This window comes from Chlorocebus sabaeus, chromosome 25 (assembly GCF_047675955.1).
Source record: "Chlorocebus sabaeus isolate Y175 chromosome 25, mChlSab1.0.hap1, whole genome shotgun sequence".
NCBI classification, from domain to species: Eukaryota; Metazoa; Chordata; class Mammalia; order Primates; family Cercopithecidae; genus Chlorocebus; species Chlorocebus sabaeus.
In genome coordinates this window covers 59,848,820-59,874,117 of record NC_132928.1, presented here as the reverse complement: position 1 = coordinate 59,874,117, position 25,298 = coordinate 59,848,820, and the positions used below count along the sequence as shown (strand labels likewise).

Genomic DNA, 25,298 nt, shown 5'->3' with positions numbered 1-25,298 from the left:
AGAGAAGAAATGGCAGGATTTCCTGGGTACAATTTCATGTAATGTCAAAGATGGTAAAAAGGTCAAATAGAATGAAGATGGAGAATACCAGAATTTGCTACAAAATGATTTCCCAGGAGATCTCATCAAATGCACAAGGATATTTTCTCAGTTTCACCTAGTGAGTACAAGATTGCTAACACAGCTCACTTATGATTTGGATAAACTAAACAAACATCAAAAATTCAGAAAAATTAATAGCAAGACAGAAATCAAACACTCAAATTTTTGGTCCTTCTGTTTATTTCATTTTGGTTACTCAGTGAATATTAACCGGGAGACTTAAAAGTTATTTCAATTATGAACCGCTTCAATCCTTCATCAATTATTTTGAGTATTCTGGTCTTAAAAACATCCCTTTCTTCTATAAACTTCTGAAAGAGGTGAACACCTCCACCTACACCAAAATAATGTGCTTTGCTAGCCAAAAGTACACGTCCATTTTTACTTAACAGTCTAAGGAAAGTCTGGTGCAAATTACTATAATAATCTGGGTTGTAAATGGTTTCTGAGGTGAGAATGAGATCATATTTTACAAAAAGTTTTTCACTGCTTAGTATAAGCTTACAAAACTCAGACCACTCACCAGAAAAAAATCGGCATTTATATAGTTCTTGTGTTACTTTTGGTTTCCTGCATCTTTTCAGATCTGGCTCATTTACATCATTTTCTTCATCTTCCAAAGTGGAGTTAGCTACTACATTAGCTAAGGTTACTTCATCAATCACCATACTGTTATAATCTTGAAAGTGAATTTCTTTGGCCCCTCCCTTGAATGCAGTTATACCCAGTAAACCTGATCCACAACCAAGATCCAAGACTTTTTTCCCGGCAAATTTCACTTTGGCCTTTGTGAAATAAGCCAGGAGGTCAAAGGTACATTCCCAGATTTTTAAGCCTCCTTCATAAACACCTGTAATCAGATCAGAGTGAGAAGAAAAGCTTTTTGAAACTATGTTTTCTCCAGGGAAGTTCTCTTTCAACGAGATGGTTTTCACTACTGAGAAGTTAACATGCTGGAAACCTGGTAATGTTTCTATGACTTTATTTTCTAACATCTTTAAATCTTTAGGCATAGCATGCTCTTTAGCAGCTCTCAAGGAGGGCTGTTTTCCATATGGCTCCAAGTTACTTGAATTGTTGGCTGCACTGAGTGGACTGTCTGTGTCTTGAGAGGGAGCTGCATTTTCCATTGACTTATGTTCCCACAAGTGACCCTGAGGCAAGTCAAATTGTTCTGCAGAACATTTTCTGTCCCTGTCTTCTCCTTTTTGACTTTCTGAGACTGACAGCTCTTTTGAGGAATCCAGGGTCAAAGCTCCATCTCCAGTGGGTGTTAATTCATTTTCCAGATGGTCTTCTATAGTGAAATTAAACTGAAAGGTCATCCTCTTATTAAATGCACACGATTGTTAAATTCAGATTCTTCGACTTCTGGATAGAATTTGATGACACACACAAACCTGCGTCAATTATTCAATTAATTTTGTTGGGCCCAATTTCTCTTTAGCAGCTTATACATGGTAACAAACATTTAGAGGTATTTCCAAATTACTTTTTAGACGTCTTCGGTCCTCTTTCCATGTAACTCTGGAAAGAAAAAAAACAGAAAGAAAATGATGATTAAAGCAAAATGGCACATTTCACTAAAGTGTAATATTAAACAGCCACCCCCAATCCCTCCCCGCCCCACCATACAGTTGCCTTTTCTAAAAAACTTGTGGGGAAGAGAGAGAGATAAAGAGATTTGGACGCTCATATACACCTTAAGGGTTCAAAAGTGGGAGAAGAAAATCAGCTATAAAAACAAACAGAAGAACAGCAGCAGCAACCACCACCACCACCTGGACAAACATAAAGTCCAAGATATTTAGACAGGACGGCCTAGTTACTTGCCATCTTTCAGCTGGCTTGACTGTGTCCAACCATATTCACCCCCTAAGCTTCCAGAATAACTTCACTTCTGTCTTTTACAAAAGACGTACAATATTTTATTTTGATAAGTGGGCGTCCCTTTAAAAACATGCATAGGTATGGTCTGGTGTGTGTAAATTCATCCAAGACTTCACTCCAAACATTTAGTCGAGAACAGCAGCCCTAAGTGTATGGAAGTGGGGGTACTTTGGAAATAATTAGTAAAGACTAATTTGATGGCAGAGCGAACGCAAACTAGGGCAATGCAGTAGTTTGGAGAGGCCTGTAGAAATCAGAAGCAACTTTATTGAGAATCTTCTATCCACTGAGCTAGACACTATACCATCTGCCTCTGTTTTTACAGTTCTGGCAAGTGAGATCTTTATTCCCTTTACACAAGATTTACAATTCGGGGGAGAGGAGGGTCACCCAGTCCAGCGGCTAGGAACGTGCCTCTTTTCTCTCCCATCACGCTGCAAGGCTCGGAGTCACTTCCGGCTGCAGGTCCCAGGACAAATCCGACCCTAGAAGTGCAATCTCAAAACCCCATGGGTAGCAAATCTGGGACTTCTGGCCCTCACCTCCCCATTTGAATGTAATGTTTACAGTGATCCAGACCTGAGAATGCTAGCTTCCCGACACGTCCTGGGATCGCGCGTCTGAAAAAGCTCACCTCACGACACCTCCTCCGGACTGAAATCGCGCACCAGCGAGTCGAGTCCTCCGGAGGCTAGAGAAGCCCGACTTTCCGGCCTTGAGGGACCCGGGCTCACCAAGAAACCAGCCGTCCTCCTCTCTATGGTTCTGGAGCCGGCGGAGAGAGCGCAAGGGTTGGTTAGACTGTGAGTTTCCGGTCTGGGCTGTGGCGGGACTGTGAGTTTCCGGTCTGGGCTGTGGCGGGATTGGTTTGAAGGTGTGCTGTTTGACGAAAATATGTCTCAGGAACGCGCCGTCCCGGCTAGCGCGGTTCCCCTGGAAGAATTAAGTAGCTGGCCAGAGGAACTATGCCGCCGGGAACTGCCATCCGTCCTGCCCCGACTCCTCATATCCTTCCTTGGTTGTCATTTCCACCTAGAGAGGGGTGTGGGCGGGTCGCGAACCTTTCTCTTCTGTGCCGTCAGACTCACCGTCAGGCTGGGTTATATTACCGCGGCGTGAACCCCCTCTTTTCTTTGTCAGTGAGTGGGATGAAAAGCAAGGGACTGGAGGGGGAAGCGACAACCATGGTAGATCTAAGGCTTTGGCCCTGGAAAGGCTCGCGGACGTATTCTGACCTAAGGGTTTAGCAGTGGATGTGGCGTTTTCTTCCATTCCTTCTTTGAGTTTTTCTGTACTTGTTGCTTGCAATTAAGTGTAAATACTTTTGGTAGTGGGTAATGGGGGAGGCAAGGACTCAGACCTGGAGTATGAGGATAGCTCTGGCTCTTAATAGGTTGAGATAAAGCGAGATACTGTGAGCTTTTGTCTCCCGTAAAAAGGGTGGTGAATATGAATAATGCCTTTCTTAGCGTTGTAAGAATTAAAGGACACAGTTCTGTGGTGTGAAATCTTTAAAAGATGTTCAGTAAATAAAAGTAATTTTCCTCCTTCCTCTCTCAGACCTCTTTTTCTTCTTCTTCTTTTTTTTTTTTTTTTTTTTTTTGAGGCAAGTTCTCCCTCCTCTTGCCTGGGCTGGAGTCTTTTTCTGAAAGAGTTGCTTCTACTTGTTGGCTTTTGACTGTTGCATTTGAGGCGCTTAGCGCCTTTGTTATCCAGGTGCAGCACATTCTTGATTGGTCTCATGCCTTTGTGGTTGTAAATGTGCCTGGAATCCTAGCCTTTTCATGGTAAACCATATGTATATGTATCTTTTTCACAACTTTTGAGCCCACCTTTATACAATTACACTCAAAAGAAAAAAAGTAACCTTCACTTGAGACAGTCTCAACACTGCACAAATATTGTGCAGCTAAAGCCCCATATAATCACATAGAAGTCATTCACCTAGACATTAGCAAAATCTCAAAGTGCCAAGGCCCCCTTTTTAAGTTTTTGTGTAGGTACAGAATTCCGTCTTCAAGAAGTTTCAACTTGAAAACAAATAGCCACCCTAAAAACATTCAAAAACACTTAAACTGCATGCATAATGTGTATGAGACATGATGTTAGCCTTTGGGAGAATAGAGATACGGAACATGTTTCCTCTCCTTCCCCACAAGCTTATAGAGAGACTTCATTAAGTTGAAAGTCAACATTCCCACCTAGCTTTGCACTTCAAACGACATATTCAAAAAAGCCGGAACTTCTTCCTCTGGTTTTCCTCATCTGAGTAAATGGTTTCACAAAGTGAAACCTTGAATCCTGTCTCTCTCACACACCCGATCAATAAGTTCTATTGTTTCTGATTCCAAACTGTCTTGAATCAATCCATTTATTTCCATCCTCATTGCTACCACTCTGATTCCAAACCCCTATCACCCTCTCACTTGGAGTATTAATAGTTTCCTTGTTTCTACTCATAATTATTACAAGAAAGCTCAGAGGGGAAAAACACAGATCACGTAATTTCCCTTTTTAAACCACTTTACCTTCAAGGCTCCGGGTGATCTAAGCCTTGCCCTTCTCTCATACCTAGTTAACTACACTCTATTCATGAATACATTAGGCTCACCTACCTCAGGATCTTTGTGCTCAGCCTGGTTCTCCCAGCCTTTTGCATATTTCATGTTTATATCTTGGCCCAAATGTCACCTCCTTAGAGGGGCTTTTTCAGAGCCTTCAATCTTAGGTAGTTCCCCCAAACCCAGTCTTACACTTGTATCAATTGACCTGTTCGGTTTTCTAAAAAGCACATTATCATTAAAAGAAATGCTCTTGTTTGCTTTGTATATTTTCCAGTTTTACATATTACGTTGCAAAGTTCATAAAAGCAGCAAGTTGATTTTCTTCACAGCGTTATCCTCAGCGCCTAGAACGGTGCCTGACACATAGTAAGCATTCTTTATTAAAGGGCTAAAAATATTTCATGTTTTAAAAATTCTTGAGAGTCTAATTAGACAATACTTTTTTTTCAGCTTATGGTAGTATTTTAGCTTCACTATTTTAATAAATAAAAAATTTGCAACAAATCTACAATGCCACTACCCCCCAAAATCATTTTCATGTTTTGCATTTTACATATTATTTTCTAGGCCTTAGCTGCATGTCTGCATAATCATAACTGACTAATTTTGGAACAGCTAGCAATTATTTGAACTTTACTGAAATTTTTTCATGAGGCCAATTCTATCCTACTGAACTCAAATTTGAGTTAATGATGACCTCATTTTGATTGCTGCTGTAAAAATATATGTGGAAAATAAGATTTCAGAAGAGGAATGAATTCTTGTATTAGTGTTGTGGGATTATAGGTTCCTTTTTTTTTTTTTTTTTGAGATGGAGTCTCACCCTGCCACCCAGGCTGGAGTGCAATGGCGCCGTCTCAGCTCACAGCAGCCAGGTTCAAGTGATTCTCCTGCCTCAGCCTCCTGAATAGCTGGGATTACAGGCACGCACCACCATGCCTGGCTCATTTTTTGAATCTTTAGTAGAGACAGAGTTTCACCATGTTGGCCAGGCTGGTCTCGAACTCCTGACCTTGTGATCTGCCTGCCTTGGCCTCCCAAAGTGCTAGGACTACAGGCGTGAGCCACCGCGCCCGGGCGGGTTATTCATTTTTCTTTTTTTTTTTTTTTTTGAGACGGAGTCTCGCTCTGTCGCCCAAGCTGGAGTGCATTGGCGCGATCCTGGCTCACTGAAAGCTCCGCCTCCCGGGTTCACGCCATTCTCCTGCCTCAGCCTCCCGAGTAGCTGGGACTACAGGCGCCCGCCACCGCGCCCGGCTCATTTTTTGTATTTTTTAGTAGAGACAGGGTTTCACCGTGGTCTTGATCTCCTGACCTTGTGATCCGCCCACCTCGGCCTCCCAAAGTGCTAGGATTACAGGCGTGAGCCACCGCGCCCGGCCTCATTTTTCTTATTGACATTCTTTGATGATTCTTATAGTGTTGTTACAGTAAAACATTTCTAACACTTATTTTTGATGGTATATACGGAGAATTTGTTGTCATGTATTTGTAAGCTGCTATGTGCAGAAGAATTTCAGTCTAATAAGGTTGGTAAGATAGATATGTAAGTAATATGAAAATAAGATAAAAGGTGATGAGTGACTCGACAGGTATAAATTAAGTACTATAGAAATGTTGAGGAAAGAGAAATTTCTTGTAATAGAAATTGGAAGTACAAACTGGGCATGGTGGTGTGCGTCTGTAATCCCAGCTCCTTGAGAGGCTGTTATGGGAGGATCACTTTAGCCCAGGAGCTTGAGGCTGCAGTGAGGTATGATCATGTCACCGCACTCCATCCTGGGTGACAGCAAGACCCTCTCTCTTTTTTTTTTTTTTTCTTGACATGGAGTCTTCCTCTGTCGTGTATGCTGCAGTATAATGGCGCGATCTTGGCTACCTGCAACCTCCGCCTCCCAGGTTCAAGTGATTCTCCTGTGTCAGTCTCCTGAGCAGCTGAGATTACAGGCGCGCGCCACCATGCCCACCTAATTTTTTTGTATTTTTAGTAGAGACAGAGTTTCACCATGTTGGTCAGGCTGGTCTCGTACTCCTGACCTCTTGTTCCACCTGCCTTGGTCTCCCAAATTGCTGGGATTACAGGTGTGAGCCACCCGCCTGGCCCCGAGTGAGACCCTCTCTCAAAAAATAAATAAATCATAAACCTGTGGATTATTGTAGTACTGGTTCTCATCTGTCAAAAATATTTCATGACTATGAATAGTTTGAAAAGGCAAGTTTGTCCTTGGGCAATTTTCAAAATATTTCTTTAATGTATTTTCACAATACTGTTTACCTAATCTTAAGTTTTTAAAAGCAAAATTAAGCCAGTAATTTGAGTCCAATTCCAGTCTCTTATGGGTCATTGCTTAAATTTCAAAAGGGTTTTTTTTTTAAAGTTTATTCTGATAACGAATACTCTATTATTATGATACTAGTATCTTCCTTAATTATCCTACTCATTGTCTCAACATTCTGACAGTTGGATTGAGCATGTTCGTAAGTTAAATTGTTTTAACTGTATTATTTGATGTTAAGATCCGAGTCCCCACATACCTCAATGGATGTGTCCTTACAGTTTTGTATTCCCTTGAAATGTAACTGTTTTCTATGTTACAGCCTTTATAACCTTCAGTTACTTGAAATGAACAAATTCCTTCAAATTCCAGCACTTAAAAGTTTTAAATTACGTTTTGGATAAATACCAAAAGTGTTTTGTTGATGATGTATGTATAAACAAATTATAAATATTAAACATTATAATTAGACCTATGTAAAACATGATTTACAGTCCACTGAATAACTATCCGTCTCTAACATGTTTAGTGTCATTTAGAAAATACTTTCTAAATTGTCAAAAGCTGATTGTCTAGGTGATAACAAATTTATCATTTGGAAGAAGTTGGCTTTCTCATTTTCATGTCTTCTTCAGTCTTACTTGACAAGATTTATTCTTTTAGTCAGAAGAGAGTTTAGACTGCTCAGTTTACTCATATTTTGAGTTAGCTTTTCTATTTAGAGTTCACTTGGTTGTGGAATATTCATTTATAATTTGAATCTACATTGTGTAATGGGACCCAATTTTTTTTTTCCTTTGTTTTTGATGAAGTCTCATTCTATCACCCAGGTTGGAGTGCAGTGGCATGATCTTTGCTCACTGCAACCTCCACCTTCCAGGTTCAGGTGATTCTCCTGCTTCAGTCTCCCAAGTAGTTGGGATTACAGGCATGCGTCACCACATCTGGCTAATTTTTGTATTTTTAGTAGAGATGGGGTTTCACCATGTTGGCCCGGCTGGTCTCAAAACTCCTGAGCTCAAGTGATCTTCCTGCCTTGTCCTCTGTAACTACTGGGATTACAGACATGAGCCACCAAGCCTAGCCCCGAAGTTTGTTTTGTTTTGTTTTCGAGACAAGATCTTGCTCTGTTACCCAGGCTGGAGAGCAGTGGTGTGATCATAGCTCACTGCAGCCTGAACTCCTGGGTTCAAGCTATTCTCCTGCCTCCATCTTCTAAAGTGCTGGGATTACAGATCTGAGCCATCATGCTTGGCCTACTTTTTTGTTTGTTTGTTTTAGGGAACAGGGTCTTGCTTTGTCACCAAAACTGGAGTGTAGTGGTGCGAACACAGCTCACTGCAGCCTCCATCTCCCAGGCTCAAGCAGTCCTCTCACCTCAGCCTTCCAAGTAGCTGAGACCGTAGGTACGTGCTACCATGCCTGGCTAATTTTCTATTTATATATTTATTTTTTGGTAGACATGAGGTCTTGTCATGTTTCCCAGGTTGGTCTTTAAGTCCTGGGCTCAGACAGTCCTCCTGCCTCAGCTAACCAAAGTGTTGGGATTACAGGCATGAGCCACCATGCGTGGCATAATTTTTTTTGAGTAAATTATTTTTTTATCTTGAGTATAGAAGTGATTCATGTTCATTGTGGAAAATATGAAACACAGAAAACCAGAAAAGATTACAAAACATCTAATCTGAAATGGTTCAGATTTTGATGAGAACAGTCTCATCTCATTTCCATATGTTCCTGCCAGACTATCCATCATTCTTTGTACATGTTTATATTAAAATTGGTGTTATATTTTGGAAACTTTTTGTTTAACTACATTTTGAACATTTTTCATGTTTTAAAATGTCATTTTAATGATGGCAGATCCTATTCAATAGATGTACAGACACCTATTCAGCTGGTCCACAGTTGTTGGATATGTAGGTTGTTTCCTTTCTCTGTCGCTGTCTCTCTTTTTTTTGGCTATTACTTAATAGTTTCCCTGCATAGAATGTGGTGTTTTGAAAGTATATCAAGCTTTAGATTGGTAGTATTCTTGCATTTAATAAAGGGTAGTGGCCTTTGTTGACTGACATGACAATATTTTTATAAAATATGTTATTTGCTTTACAGAAATTTTGAAAATTATTGTAGAAATGTTTTTACCTCATATGAACCACCTGACATTGGAACAGACTTTCTTTTCACAAGTGTTACCAAAGGTATAATACTATTATCTGAAAATACATGTTATAAGGAATCTAACCTCTCAGTCTTAGATAATTTATCATTAATTATGGGTCTGTTTTTCTAATATATCAAATATATTCAAAATAAAAATGAGTAAATAGATCTCATGTGAGACTATAATCGTGTTAGTGTGATCATTAGGCAATTAAAAACTGTTATAGGCTGGGCGTGGTGGCTCATGCCTGTAATCCACGCATTTTGGGAGACTGAGGTGGGTGGATCATCTGAGGTCAGGAGTTCGAGACCAGCCATGGTCAACATGATGAAACCCTGTCTCTACTAAAAATACAAAAAATTAGCTGGACATGGTGACTGGTGCCTATAATCCCAGCTGCTTAGGAGGCTAAGACAGGAGAATTGCTTGAGCCTGGGAGGCAGAGGTTGCATTGAGTCAAGATCGCGCCATTGCACTCCAGCCTGGGCAATAAGAGCGATGCTCCGTCTCAAAAAAAAAAAGAAAAAATTTTTATTTTCAGATTGTATGAGTCTTTTGCTAATTGATTTTAAATTATTTGTAGTCAATTTTAAATGTTCGTGTATTTTAAAGCCACTGTATTCCAGCCTGGGTGAAACCCTGAATTCCAAAAAAAAAAAAAAAAAACAAAAACCTGGAATATTGGCAAAATCAAGTAACTAAGATAAAACATTAAATTCACAGACTACGTTATTACTTTTTAGATATATATGGTATACGTTTTCTCTGAAAAGCACAAGCATACTTTTTTTGTTTTAAATGGAGGCAACCAAAGATACTTTGGTGCCAAAATGAAACATTATTTGTAATTAATCTCTTATTGAAATGGGTTTCTAACTTTAGCTTTTAAACATAATCTTTCAGGTTTCTTGTACTCATAGTCACTTGATGATTCTCTATCTGAAATATTTGTTAGAATTTGTTCTTGACCACCAAAAAAAGATTCAGCTATTACATAGATAAAAATAGATGTTGAATGTTAACAGGCCTACGGGAAACAGTATCTTCTTTAACTACATTGTATTGTTGACTATGTTGCTATTCTTGTAATGTTTAGGTCATTTAAATTGTTAGAAAGATCCAAGTATTAAGATCTTAGGGTGGCTAACTTTTCACAGACGAAAAGCTTAGTTGTAAGTCATATACTATACTCTTAATTCAGGAAGGTTATCTTGAATTGGGTCAAAAAGGAAACTGGTTAGAAAATAAGCAAGTAGTGATTAGGAGATTCAGTGCAAATTCCTTCCAGAAAATACCCTTGTAAATGGCCATACGAATGTGGATTCTTCAAGACAGTCAAATTTATTGTGCAAAAGTAATACTTTTATTTCTTGCATCTCTAAAACGTGAACTTTGAGTGATTTTTTTAAAAAAATTGATGCTATTAAATAGATCCAAACCATAGAAATGGAAAATAAATTTCTGTTTGAGGCTTTTGGGGGGAATTATATTGTAAAAGTACCTTTTCTCTATATTTTGTGCTTAATTAGGTACATTTGTTAAGCTAGATGATAGCCCGTGGATGTTACTAAGTGCAAAATCAAATTATCGTATTGTGTTTTCTCTGTAAAGTTTAGTCTTGTCTTTTCTAGTGATTTATCTTATTACTGTTTATTACTTGATTTGTTTTTACAGACTGTGAAATTGTTTGATGACATGGTATATGAATTAACCAGTCAAGCCAGAGGACTGTCAAGCCAAAATTTGGAAATCCAGACTACTCTAAGGAATATTTTACAGGTAAGTCAAATGTATTAGAAAGCAGGAGAGAGAGGGAGCTTAAAGAATATCAAAATTTTTATACTGATACTGATTAGCCATGTATGCTTATGTAATGGTGTAATGTTGGAATTAAATGTATAGAATTAAAGACGTGAATATAGAAACATGAATTCTGAATAATAAACTCTTATAAGAAGACAAGTCATCAAGCTAGCTTACCCTACCTGTATTTTTTTTTTTGAGACGGAGTCTCGCTCTGTCACCCAGGCTGGAGTGTAGTGGTGTGATCTCCGGTCACTGCAAACTCCTCCTCCCGGGTTCACACCATTCTCCTGCCTCAGCCTCCCAAGTAGCTGGGACTACAGGCACTCGCCACCACGCCCGGCTAATTTTTTGTATTTTTAGTAGAGACGGGGTTTCACTGTGTTAGGATGGTCTTGATCTCCTGACCTCGTGATCCGCCCGCCTTGGCCTCCCAAAGTGCTGGGATTACATGCGTGAACCACCGTGCTCAGCCTACCCAACCTGTATTTTCAAGGGATATGTGTAGAACACCTGCCATGTGTTTTGAAGTTTGGGTTAGGATTCTAAATGGCTAGACAGTTGTTCCAGTATTTGTAGTTCTGATAGACTAAAGTTCTGTGAAAAGAGGAACAGACTGTGTTTTGTTCACTGCTGTATTTGTAGCACCCAGCATACTGACTAATACCTTTTCAGTGCACAAAAAATATATTCTGAATGAAATTTCCTTCCTTACTCACAGACAATGGTGCAGCTCTTAGGAGCTCTTACAGGATGTGTTCAGCATGTCTGTGCCACACAGGAATCCATCATTTTGGAAAATATTCAGAGTCTCCCCTCCTCAGTCCTTCATGTAATTAAAAGCACATTTGTGCATTGTAAGGTGAGTAAAGGTCTAATTATACTTTGAATGGTATATAATCAATGTGCATAGGGGCTGAGTAAAATAATGTTTGTATAAGATTTTACATTTTAGTCTGTATTATTGAAATAAACTTTTCTATACAATAAAGAACATGTAAGTAAATAATTGTTTCAAAAAAAGTGGTTATAAAGAAGTCATTAAAAGTGGCTTTTGGGGGGTTTTTAGTTTTATTTTATTTCCCCTCTATAAAGAAAGAAATTTTAAGAATTTGTGTTGAGACAGACACAGGGATCCTGAAATAGTTTTGTCATGTTGCATTAATCAATATTCAGTTACCATTATGATTAGATGTCAGAACTTCCTTTTATAAAGGGAAATTAATCCTTATTTAGTCCATCTCTACATTCCAAAGGTAGCTTTGAGGCACAAAAGCTTGCCTAGAATTTATGGGGTTCAGACAGTTTTAATATTGCTATTTGCTGAGCAAATGAAAATAGCTAGTTAATTAATACCTCTCTTTGCTGATAGGATGCTAAAAATGTCATGCATCTGGCCTAATGTTACCTTTCTTTTAGTTCTGTATTTGTAAGATCATGGAAGTCAAATAATATTTTATACATGCTTGCATCTCTTGAAGTACACTATATTTAATGGATGTTCACTAAACAATCAATGTGTGATTCAGTAAATTTATGATTTCTAATAGTATGAATTAAAGTAAATATGGTTCTTGAGCTTTTTATGATTTGTTTTTTCTCTCATTTTTATTTATCCGTAATCAGAATAGTGAATCTCTGTATTCTGGGCGTTTACACCTAGTTTCAGACCTTCTTCAGGCTCTTTTCAAGGAGGCCTATTCTCTTCAAAAGCAGCTAATGGAACTGCTGGACATGGTTTGCATAGACCCTTCAGTAGATGAGAATGATGATATTTTGAATATGGTAATAGGTGAGTGAAGAAAACTTTCTGCTTAGTATATGGTGACTGTAAATCATATATCAGTTAAAATTGTCTCTAATGATTCCTGTTATTTTCTTACTAATTATGCGTTAACATTGATTTAAATCTTACCAAATACATTTTAATCTTTAAATTTGGAATTTGTAAAATTTATTCTGGGTGCCTTAACCTAGATTTGCGTATTCAGTTACTGTAATTTCTCCACAATGATTAACTTATATAACTTAATGTTCTCTGAGGTTGACCATATTCAGAGACAATAACTTTCACATTTTTTAAACTATAACTCATATTGAGATGCAGTTTATATTTCCTTCCAGAATACATATAAATATGTGCATGTGTATGTAAATATGTCTATTCTCATATTATAATGAAGTATACTCATTTTACATGTGATGCACTTTATACTAGTTTATTTTTATTTATTTATTTATTTTTGACACAGTCTCCCTCTGTCCCCCAGGCTAGAGTGCAGTGACGCAATCTTGGCTCACTGCAACCTCGCCTCCCGGACTCAGGCGATTCTCCTGCCTCAGCCTCCCGAGTAGCTGGGATTATAGGCGTCCGCCACCACACCTGGCTAATTTTTGTATTTCACCATGTTGGCCAGGCTGGTTTTGAACTCCTGACCTCAGGTAATCCACCTGCCTCAGCCTCCCAGAGTGCTGGGATTACAGGCCTGAGCCACCTTGCCTGGCCAATACTAGTTTATTTTTAAAGAATTGCTGGTTGTAGCACACTTCATTGATTTTATCACTCATTAATGGATTATGAACAAGAGTTTGAAAAACAATATAAGGGCAAAGTTTGCATTCAAAACTTTGGTATAAAGAGAGAAATTTGGTTTTGTGCAATGTATCAGGGCCCTGTCGCTCTGCAACACACCCTCTCAAAGTCTATTTATTCACTATTTTATTTATTCATGGTTCTGTGAGTCTGCAGTTTAGGGTGAGATCCCCTGAGATAACTTTCTCTGATCCACCTGGGGCACTAGCTCACCCATGTGACTTCAGCGACTTCATTCACATCTGGCTGTTGGCAGAGGCAGAAGTACTTGAGAAAGCCATGTGCATCATTCAGCAGGCTCACCACATCTCAGATACCTGATGCCAGTGGTTTCAGGGTTTCTAAGAGTAGCAAGAGTGAGCAGGTCCCTGTATGCTAGCATTTTCCAAGTTTCTGCTTGCCTTAATTTTATTATTGTCCCCCGGGCCAAAGCAGGTCATAGGGTTTAGCCCAGAGTCATTGTGGAAAAGTGTGGATTCACAAAGAGCAGTCATTGTGGCCATTTTTATAAGTAGTCTACCACAGGCTGAGTAAAAGCCTTGCATAAATATCATGGAAATTAATTTGAATTCTTCCTTTTTAGGTTTTCTTTCCTTAGCAATTTGTTTTGTCATTTTGGATTAGAATTATATCTGTAGAATATTTCAGTTATAATAGGGTACAACTTTTATTCCACTGAACATTTTTAGTTTTATTTAGGTCATCAGGTAGGTATAAACTTCAAAAGTTAATTTTCAATAGGTATAAAAACCGTAACAAGTGTGACACTTAAATAGTTTAAATAATTCTTTTGACACAACTATTTCCAAACTGTGTTACCTATTTTAATTCAATCAAATGTTGAAATTGTTCAGTAGATAGTGTTAATTATGGGAGAAACTCACCCCCATGATATTTGGATGTCTTAAAAGTTCTGTTATCTTTCTTTGCAGTTATTCATTCTTTGTTGGATATCTGCTCTGTTATTTCCAGTATGGACCATGCATTTCATGCCAATACTTGGAAGTTTATAATTAAGTAAGTTTTTTGTTATTTTTTACTTTTTAGAAAATGTTTTCCATATTCCCCAATCTTAATTATTCATGATTCTTTAGATTGCATTTGAAACATTTTGTGTGAATTTAATGTTCACTGACACTGCTGTCTGATAATCCAGATATTATACATGTAACTCTCAAGCCAAATTGGACTTCTTTACCCTGTGGCCTCTAAAAATAAAAAAAGTGTTTTTCCTAGTTAGCTAGTACTTCAGAAATAATGGGCCATGGGCCAGACTAGAACTTAACCACTTTCCTGCTGCTACTGTTGTTTAACCAGCTCTCAAGTATCCTATTTCTAGGATTAGATAAATTGGTAACTATAATTAGAACCGAATATAATCTTTTCATTAGGTACTTTTAAGTTGTTCACACTTAATTCCATTTATACAGTAATTTTAACTTTCTGAAACTGAAGCATTATAACGGGTCACCAGGGATAGTGCCCATAGCATTCATCAGATTCTTAGGGGTGAGAGGAGATGTGGTTGAGATGTAAAAATGGTTAAGAATATCTACTTTATACACATACATAAAACATTAAAGGTCAGTGTATTTTCAGGTGTTAGGTGCTTTTCTTCTATTACCAGGACATTAAGTTGCCACTCAGTGGTTAAGAGTGTTGCCTGGAAGCTGTGTCACATGTGCTTATATCCATTCTGAAATCATTTACTCCTTCTGAGCCCTTGGGCTATTTGCTTAATTTCTCTGAACATTAGTTTGCTCATCTGAAAATGGAAATAATAATAGCACCTTCTTGACAGGGTTATAGTGAGAATTGAGTTTATCACTGAAATGCTTAGAACTGTGCATGACACATAGTTAATGCTCAAGGAATTAGCCACATCGCTATCATCACCACTGAATATCTTCCACTCTTACCCTCTTCCAGTTCATTTTCTACCCAGCAGAATGATCTTTTAAAAAGCAAATCAGTTCATGTCACTCTGTTGCTTAACGTCTATCCCATTTTACTAAGAATAACAACCTAATCCTCTCTGGATGCTGCCTCCTTCACCAGCCTGTCTCATGCTGTTCTCTCCCTGCTCTTAGTTCCTCAAACATACCAAACTCTCCTGTCCCAGAGCCTTTTCATGGTTTTTCCATCTGCCTAGGATGCTTCTCTCTCCTATTGTATACCTTGCTAACTCCTGCTTATTGTCTTTTAGTTCTCAGCTTAAGAGTTATATCTTCATGATAACATTCTTTGATATCCTTACACTAAGAATAAATTAGATTAGGTCTCTCTATTGTAGCACCTTAGACTTTGTCATTTGACAAATCACAGCCCTAATTAATTATTCTTACAATTATTTAACGTTCTCTCTCATGCTGGACCACAAGTTTCATACAGGTAAGGCAGAGATTGTGTCCGTTTGTTTGACCCCTTTGTCCCCAGGGCCTGGTAGAGTGCCTGGTACATAGTAAGAATTCAATTAATATTTTACACAGAGAAAAAATTAGCAGCTTATTTAAACAAAAATACCTGCTTCAAAGGTAAATAGGGATATCTTATTTATATTATGTCATATATGATGCTTTGTGATTGTTTTTTAAATGTTCTATAAGGTAGATATTGTTGGTGGTCCTAAGTTACTTGATGTGTTACTTGTGGTGATTGTATTCTTTTCTTTTTATTCATTTAGGCAGAGCCTTAAGCACCAGTCCATAATAAAAAGCCAGTTGAAACACAAAGATATAATTACTAGCTTGTGTGAAGACATTCTTTTCTCCTTCCATTCTTGTTTACAGTTAGCTGAGCAGATGACACAGTCAGATGCACAGGTAAAATTTGGGCTAATAGCATTTTAAACAGCAACTCTTATTTTCTTTGGCAATTAGTAAATCTCATTTGAATGTCTGGGTCAGTCTGTTTAAGAGGATTTTAATTTATTTCATTTGGGTGTTTTTTTTGATCTGTGGGATTATTTATAGCCCATAATTACTTTTCACCTAGAGCATTGCATTAGATTCCTAACTGCTCTCATTGCCTCTAGGGTCTACCTGACTCCCTCTTTGCATTATAACTGGTTGATTACAGCATTCTTCTCTGAATCCTTTCATTCTTTTCTGCATGAAAACATAAATTATTTTGTTCATATTTATATGACATTTAATATAGCTGCAATCAATCTTGCATTTTTTCTTCACCAATGCATTGCAACCTTTAGGGATACAAGTATGTTTGTGCATGTATATATATGTATCAGTCTTTTAAAGTTGATGTATTCATACATTCATTTTTATTTCGAAAAGTTAGAGCGTTGAATTGGTATTCCATTTATGAAACAGATTAAATTTATAGTACGATTATTGGGAATTATAACTCATCAGTACCTTTTGCTTTCAGACTAGCCCTCTAATTTTATTTAACTATAATAGCCCTAAATTATAAGATTAATAGTACTCAGGACCTAACAGTTATATGTAATTTTTTTTTTTTTTTTTGAGACTGAGTCTCACTCTGTCACCAAAGCTGGAGTGCAGTGGTGCAGTGGTATGATCTTGGCTCACTGCAACCTCTGCTTCCCGGGTTCAAGGGGTCGTCCTGCCTCAGCCTCCTGAGTAGCTGGGATTATAGGTGCCTGCCACCACACCTGGCTAATTTTTGTATTTTTAGTAGAGACGGGGTTTTGCCATGTTGGCCAGGCTGATCTCAAACTCCTGACCTAAGGTAATCCACCTGCCTCGGCCTCCCAAAGTACTGGGATTACAGGTGTAAGCCACCGCGCCCAGCCTGTATGTAATAATTTTAATGGGACCATGAATTTAGTATTTCTTCTTTGAATAGCAGTGACATAGCCCGTTCTATTGTACATGTGCAAGCTGATATAGGGAGTTCTTTTGTACCTGTGCTCTTCCCTGCCAGTCAGCTATGGGGGTGAAAGTGTAGGGATTCATCCAAGTCCTACAACTGGTAATAACTCCTAGGGCAGGGATGATCTGGAAGGACAGACCCTAGGGGAGGATGGAACTTTAAAAAGAAATTCTGAAGGTAGTAAGAAGGAAATGAGGAGTAGTGTTAGGAAGGGGCTAACTTTTTTCTTCTTGTTTCTCTTCTTTATCTAACCTGCCCCTCCCCTTATAACTCTTCTTCCTTTTTCCCTTTTCTTTTTTGTTCTCACTTCATTCATGCATCCTTTCTGATTCCTCTTACCTTGCTAAAAGGAGAAGTTTGTTTGGGTATCCTGTATCAATGGCAGGAAGGTTGTTTTCTTCTTCACGTTTGTCCTGTAGATTCATATTCTCAACGCCAACCTCCTCTTTCAGTTTTCTTCTTGCTTCTCTTGACACCACCGACTTTCCAGCTAGTACTTGGAGAGGAAAATTAAACAGAGATACTTGGACAGGAGTAAGATGAAGAAAGCCTAAGCAACAGTATAGTCCATAGTGGCAAGAGAGAGTATGGGGGCTGCTTAGCCAGGGTGGCTGTTTATATATAAAGGATATTTTCAGTTTATATAAACTGCTTATAGATGGACATCAGAAAATTTAAATTCTCTTAACTGTCCAAGAAAATTCTCATATTTTTACTCATTTGTTCAAATTTGGGACTGATAAGTGTGACCAGTTCTGCTTACTATCCATTGCCTGAAATGGAGCTTTGAGGTGGACTGTATAATTTCTTCAATCTTAACTCCAAATTCTGATCAGCGATGCCCTCTGCTGCTCACTGTTAATATTTATTTACCAATCAAAGTGAAGTATTGAAGTTTTCCAAGCAGTTTTCACTTTGTGTCTTAGTCCGTTTAGGCTGCTATAACAAAATCCCTTAAACTGGATAAGGGATTATAAATATTAGAAATTTATCTCTCACAGTTCTGGAAACTGGGAAGCCCAATATCAAGGCACCAGCAGATTTGGTGTCTAGTGAGGGTGTACTCTCTGCTTCAAAGATGGCCCCTTGCTGCTGCATCCTCACTTAGTGCAAGGGGCAAGACACCTCCCCTCAACCTCTTTTATAAGGGCACTTATTCATAAGGGCAGAGCCTTCGTGACTTAATCACTTCCCCAGAGGCCCCACCTCTTAATAGTATCACTTTGGGTGTTAGGTGTCTGGGAGGACACCAATCTTCAAGCCATATCATCTCACTTTGAAAAAAGTCACAATAAAACCAGTAGATTTAATTAATATTACACTATTTATGGAAGCACGTGATGTGTCATTCCTTGTATTAATTTCCTGGGGTTGCCATAACAAATTACCACAAACTAGGTGGCTTGAAACAATAGAATTTTATTCTGTCACATTTCTAGAGGCAAAAGTTCACAGTGTGTCAATAGGGCCATGTTCTCTGGAAGGCTTTAGGGGAGAATATATGTCATATCTTTTTCTTAGCTTCTGGGTGTCACTGGCAATCTTCAGCTTACTTTGGCTTGCAGCTGTGTAACTCCACATGCTGTTCTCTTTCTGTGTCTTCACATCATCTTTTTATAAGAACACCAGTGATAGTGACTAAGGGCATACCTTACTTTAGTATGACGTCATCTTAACTAATTATGTCTTCAATAACCGTATTTCCAAATAAGGCCACATTCTGAAGTATTGAGAGTTAGAACTTAAAGCTTTCTGAGAGGGACACAGTTCAATCCATAACAGCCCCTAAAATCGATATTTATTCTCGAGTCTTGAAATTGGTTTTAAAAAGAGAATATTCTATTAGAGTTTTTAATGTATAGTTTTAACATATAGTTCTTTAGCCCCCAATTATTTAGTTTTTCTATAAACCTAGGGAAATTTATTTGTGTGGCCCTTAGAAATAATTTAATTTCCACTCTAATTCCTACTTATATTTATATAATGCTTTTAGAAATTTGTATTATTCAGAAAATAAACATATACTATTGTATCTGTTGCCTACACTTAGATTTTATTGCCTGCTACATTTAAATTTTATTAGTATTTTAGTTGTTTTAGTTGTTTTAGAAAGAATGTGCCTGTAATCTCAGCACTTTTAAGAGGCCAAGGCAGAAGGATTGCTTGAGCCTAGGAGTTCGAGACCAGCCTGGGCAATACAGGGAGACCCCCATCTCTACAAAAAATAAAAAAATTATCCAGGCCTCGTGGCACATACCTGTAGTTCTAGTTACTTGGGAGACTGGGGCAGGAGGATACATTGAGCCCAGGAGATTGAGGCTGCAGTGAGCCGTGATCGGGCCACTGTACTACAGCCTGGACAACAGAGCGAGACCCTGTTTAGATAGATAGATAGATAGATAGATAGATAGATAGATAGATAGATAGAACGAACAGAGCGAGACCCTGTTTAGATAGATAGATGGATAGATAGATAGATAGATAGACAGACAGATAGATAGATAGATAGATACCTGGACAACAGAGCGAGACCCTGTTTAGATAGATAGATAGATAGATAGATAGATAGATAGATAGATAGATAGATAGACAGACAGACAGATAGATAGATAGATAGATAGATAGATAGACAGACAGATAGATAGATAGATAGATACCTGGACAACAGAGCGAGACCCTGTTTAGATAGATAGATAGATAGATAGATAGATAGATAGATAGACAGACAGACAGACAGACAGACAGATAGACAGATGCCTGGACAATAGAGCGAGACCCTGTCTAGATAGATAGATAGACTCTGTCTAGATAGATAGATAGATAGATAGATAGATAGATAGATAAGGAAAGAAATAAAGGTGCTCATTTTAAAGCATTGAAAAATGGTCTTCCTTGCTTATATTACCCACACCTTTGTTGGCATTGAGATGCAAACTTTGTTTTAAACAGTTGAGTAAATCAAAGATGGGACTGTTAATTTATTTGTGTTATTTACTTGCTTTTTGAAAATGTAAAAATAAAACTCTAGATTTAATTAGTAGTATACTATTTAGTGATGAAGTAAAGCTACAGGCTTCGAACAAATCTTGCGTAATTTCCTCTTGAATGAGAGAGAAAATTTAAAGTAAGCAAACAAATAAGTTGTGTGTCACCACTCATTCAGTCATTTAACAAGAGTGCTTATTCTGTGCCAGGAAATGTTGTAGGTGCCCTCAACAACTTAAAGAGTCTAGCTTGAAACACAAATAAGTAGGTAATTATTATAGAATGGTATGATCTTTGGAGGACTAGGTATTGGCTGGCTCATGGGAGTACAAGATAGGTATCCAGTGATGAAGTCAGGAACGGTTTCTTATGGTGATATGATGTCTATGCTGAATAAAATGTATTATAAGGTCAGTGTAAATTAATCTTTAAACTTTGTGCTTTTAAATTTGCATAGCATTCTATTAGAGAGTTCATGTTCAAAACAATCGAAAAGGCTGGGTGTGGTGGCTCATGGCTGTAATCCCAGCACTTTGGGAGGCCGAGGTGAGCAGATCGCTTGAGCTAGGAGTTCGAGACCAGGCTGGCCAACATGGTGACACCCCGTCTCTACTAAAAATACAAAAATTAGCCCGGAGTGATGGTGCACACCTGTAATCCCAGCTACTCGGGAGACTGAGGCAGGAGGATCACTCGAACCCAGGAGATGGAGGTTGAAGTAAGTCGAGATCGTGCCACTGCACTCCAGCCTGGGCAACAGAGTGAGACTCCATCTCAAAAAAAAAAAATTCAAAGAAGGATGAATTTTCATCTACCCTATTTCTGCTGAGGAAAATTGACTATTTTCAAATATTTTTAATAAACATGAGGGATCTGTTCCATTAGCGAACCATCCAACTCTGTTTTGACTGGGTTTAATGAAGATTTTACTCTATTGGAAAAGAAATCAAACATAGCCAATTAACATATAAGTTAAGATATGTTATTTTCATATGAAATAATTCACAAATTAAGGACAGTAATTTGTTTGACTTAATTTTATGGCACTATTTAAAGCTGTTTGGATTATAGTGTGTATTATAAACTTGGGTGATGGAGCAACCAATATTTATTGAGCTAAGGTGCTTAAATGTCAGACACTGTTTAAATCTCACAATAATCCTGTATTAGCCTCATTGTAGATGAGAAAACTGGGCCACAAAAAGGTTTAGTAACTTTCCCCTGATCATGTAGTAGTTGTAGTAGGACCAGGACTTAAATCCAGGCAGATGAATCTATAGCCCTCCCTGCATACTGTTGGCACTACCCACTGTTTTATCAATTTACAAATGTAATACATAATCAGAGAACACACATATTACACAAGTATCTAACATGGAAAGTGAAATCCTATTTTCACCTACTAGAAAGAATCACAGGAAAGTTTTTTATTTATTTTGAGGGTGGGAGAAAACATTAACATTGAACACATTTAAAAATAATGATAGGATTATGTTATCATTAGAGTCAATAGACAAATCTCTGAAAACAAAATGTTTTATTTGGGAGGAAGTAATTGCAATTTGTAGCATTCATGCAGACCAATTGTTTGGTATGTCCACAGAAACAAGAGAAGGTTAGCGGTCTTATAAAAAAGGAGAAATATTACATACGGCTCTTGAAGAAAGTTCATTGGCACTAGATTTGGGGAGCTGTCAAGCTCTGATTGGTGAGTGAGGGCAATGGGTAACACTGGTCTTAGAGTTGCACCAGGTTCTGTTCCAGTTACAGCAGTTCTAGAGTTCCAGTTACAGCAGGCAGTTTCAGCAGCCAGGCTTACAGAGAATTACATTTTGGGAGAAATGTTTTGTGCCCTAAGTGCTTTTCCCCCAGGCCTGTTGACTCTGTTTTAGTTGGGTATGACAAGAATGACTCAACTTGTGTTACTAATTTTTACATTATACAAATTGTTTACAACTTGAGTTTTTGCTTAACAGTTTATCCCAAGGGCTTTCTGTGTCCATGAAGGTATATGTACCTGATTCTTTTTAATAGCTATATGGTATTGCAGTTTATGATTATACTATACATTTGTAGTTGACCCTTGAACAATTTGGGTCCGAACTGCACAGGTCAACTTATGCAGATTTTAAAAAATTGTCAGTTATTACAATAAAATAACACAAATCTATTATCAAAGGTTAAAATTTATCAAAACTTAGCACACAGAGACCATACATGGTACCATGCAGTTGAGAGAAATGTAAACAAATGTAAAGATGCAGTATTAAATCATAATTACATAACATTAACTGTGGTACATATTGTAGTACTATTAGGTTGTGCAAAAGTAATTGCAGTTTTTGCCATTATTTTCTATATATATATTCAATATAATACAATAATTTCATAGCCACTTCCTGTTGCTGTTACTGTGAACTCAAGTTTTGCAAGGCCATGTGATACTAACCATCCCCACATGAGCAGTTTGTCTCTCCAGTAAGTAAATTGCATTTCTTAGTAAAAAGTTAGCTCTTGAGGTGCCTCCATATTTTTTCATCGTCTTTAATGCAATATGGTAAACCCATAAGAAGAGCCACTAGTGATGCTGGAAGTGCTCCCAAGAATTCCTTAATACGTATTGTAAATTGAGGTCTGCAACTGCAATTACCTGCCATTTCAGACAGATGATTCATTTTGTAAATAGACAGTGTTAATACATATAACATACAAAATATGTTAATCAGCTGTTTTTATTGGTAAGGCTTATGGTCAGTGGTAGGCTATTAGTGTTTTTGGAGACTCAAAAAAGTTATACTCGGATTTTAGACCATATGGGGGTTGGCACCCCTAGACCCCATGTTGTTCAAAGGTCAGCTTTTTTAGGTGTTCCCCACATGTTGCATACTTGGTTCATTTCAGTTTTCACTATATAAAAAAAGTTGTTTTTTTTTTTTGTAAAATGAAAGCAAGTTTATTAAAAGTAAAGGAATAAGGCCAGGCACGGTGGCTCACGCCTGTATTCCCAGCACTTTGGGAGGCTGAGGTGGGTGGATCACGAGGTCAGGAGTTCAAGACCAGCCTGGCCAACATGGTGAAACCCCGTCTCTACTAAAAATACAAAAATTAGCTGGGCACGGTGGCGGGCGCCTGTAATCCCAGCTACTCAGGAGGCTGAGACAGGAGAATCACTTGAACCCAGGAGGTGGAGGTTGCAGTGAGCCGAGATCACGCCACTGCACTCCAGCCTGGGTGACAGAGTAAGACTCCAAAAAAAAAAGAAAAGAAAGTTAAAAGAATAAAGAATGGTTACTCCATAGTTGGAGCAACCCCAAAGTCTCCTGGTTGGCCACTTTTATGGCCATTTCCTGATTTATATGCTAAACAAGGAGTAGATTATTCCCTTTCTGGGAAAGGGGTGAGCACTTCCCAGAACTAAGGGTTTCTATCCTTTGTAGATCATATAGGGTTACTTTCGGTTGTTGCCAGGGTATTTGTAAACTGGTGGAACTGTTTGGAGTATCTTTTATCATGCTAATGCATTATAATTAGTGTATAATGAGTAGTGAGGACAACCAGAAGTCACTTTTGTCACCATGTTGGATTTGGTGGGTTTTGACCGGCTTCTCTACTGCATGCCGTTTTATCAGCAAGTTCTTTGTGACCTGTGTCTTGTGCTGACCTCCCATCTCATCCTGTGACTTAGGATGCCTAACCTCCTAGAAATGCAGTCCAGCAGGTCTTGGCCTCATTTTACCCAGCGCCTTTTTAAGATGGAGTCCTCTGGTTAAAACACCTCTGACATATTTGCCCCCTCCCTTTTATAAGGGAACCCTTAATCCTAAGGGTTGTAGAGGGACAGATAGATATCTTCTATAACTTCTTTGGGCTGAATAGGGATGATGATATTCCTGCCTAACTATTGGGGTCTCTACATTCCGGGTAGAGAGGAGATCAGTCAGAAAGTGTCAGTATCATGAGGGCCATTCATAACTCTCAGTTCCAAAAAAAGGTGATATCTGGAAGATTAGTAAGTGTTTGATTTAATAAAACATTCAGTAAGCTTACCTCATATTCCTACACAGTGTGCAACAGCAGTATATTCCACAACAGTAAAGCAAAATAAGTAAAATTATCCCAAGTACTAAATAAGAAGACTTCCCGTGAACTGGGCAACTGTTGGAAACCAAGCTGATTCCAGTCGGCCCAGAATTAGAATACTGATCCAGATTTTCACATTACCATCCCTCTTGTTTCTTCTGAGCAGCAGCCAGAAATCACTGGTTGGTTCACAGGAATAAGCAGGGTTAGTCTAAATTGCAGGAAAAAAACTCAAAAACAACTAATGAGAAAAACACTCAAAAACACCTAATAACAAATGTACCATAGTTTTTGAAACATATTTTTTTCTCTCTCTCCAGTCTCCCATTTTTACTAAAGACAAATCATGATAGGACTGATTTGCTTTTTTATACTTGGCCTGATTATCTGTACAAAATACAGCAAGAATAATTATTTTTCACATGGGCTTCTAAAAACTGGCTTTGATGGAACTCTGTTTTATAAGGAAACTCAGATAAGACTTTAAAATATGAATTGGATAAATTTGTCTCCTCTTGAGGTCCCAAGATAATTTGGGGCTCCTGGGCCTGTCAGAAAGTGACATTCTTTACTTACCACAGGTCAGGAACCCTGGCATAAACAAGGTATGAGGCAAGTTTTCCCAAGGGCCTTTATTGGCTTTATAAGTCAAGTTTGATTCCTTAAAGGAAAGCACACTATTCCAGCCAAAGCCTTGGTAAAATAATCAGTTTATCCAGTTGTGTCCTGTTGCAAAAGAAAACATTCGTATTGCACTTATGCAAATAACTATATTGCCATAAGTTGAGAACATTCACAAATAGGTTCCAAATTCTGGAGAAATCGGAAACAAATAGGCTCCAAATTTTATTCACAGTGATATACTTTACTCAATTGTTAAACAGCTCAAAGAAAAGCTCAAAGCAGCTCAAAAGAAAAGTTTTCTTGACTGAAAAATAAAACAAAGGATAAACAACATTTTAAACAAAAAATAAAAAAAATTACTT

The 25,298-nt window shown here is 38.1% G+C and overlaps 2 protein-coding genes across 9 annotated transcripts in view; one reads left to right on the top strand and one right to left on the bottom strand.

Annotated features, from left to right (window-relative positions):
* Positions 1-221: 221 nt before the first annotated feature.
* Positions 222-2,773, bottom strand: METTL18 (methyltransferase 18, RPL3 N3(tau)-histidine). 2 transcript variants are annotated; one of them, XM_007989555.3, is made up of 2 exons: positions 2,627-2,773; positions 222-1,629 (listed from the first exon to the last, which is right to left on the bottom strand). In XM_007989555.3, exon 2 carries the CDS (start codon positions 1,425-1,427, stop codon positions 309-311), a length of 1,119 nt encoding a protein of 372 aa, XP_007987746.3. In that variant the 5' UTR covers positions 1,428-1,629; positions 2,627-2,773; the 3' UTR covers positions 222-308. The 2 variants fall into 2 exon arrangements, with proteins under 2 accessions (XP_007987746.3, XP_007987745.3); XM_007989554.3 differs by having other exon boundaries at positions 2,572-2,672.
* A 37-nt stretch (positions 2,774-2,810) lies between these two features.
* Positions 2,811-25,298, top strand: part of FIRRM (FIGNL1 interacting regulator of recombination and mitosis) — a 58,536-nt gene continuing 36,048 nt past the window's right edge. The window contains exons 1-8 of one of the 7 annotated variants that reach the window (XM_073011804.1): positions 2,811-2,997; positions 6,995-7,034; positions 8,945-9,033; positions 10,671-10,775; positions 11,521-11,661; positions 12,426-12,591; positions 14,325-14,409; positions 16,076-16,214. In XM_073011804.1, the coding sequence (XP_072867905.1) occupies positions 2,887-2,997; positions 6,995-7,034; positions 8,945-9,033; positions 10,671-10,775; positions 11,521-11,661; positions 12,426-12,591; positions 14,325-14,409; positions 16,076-16,214 (876 nt within the window). In that variant the 5' untranslated portion in view covers positions 2,811-2,886. Of the gene's footprint in view, positions 2,998-3,570; positions 4,923-6,994; positions 7,035-8,219; positions 8,239-8,944; positions 9,034-10,670; positions 10,776-11,520; positions 11,662-12,425; positions 12,592-14,324; positions 14,410-16,075; positions 16,215-25,298 lie in introns of those variants that run through there. The other 6 variants (XR_005236159.2, XM_007989557.3, XM_007989558.3 and 3 more) reach the window with 6 other exon arrangements.

Coding starts and splice junctions, on each gene's coding strand:
- METTL18 (XM_007989555.3), bottom strand. CDS start 1,427: ATGACCTTTCAGTTTAATTTCACTATAGAAGACCATCTGGAAAATGAA.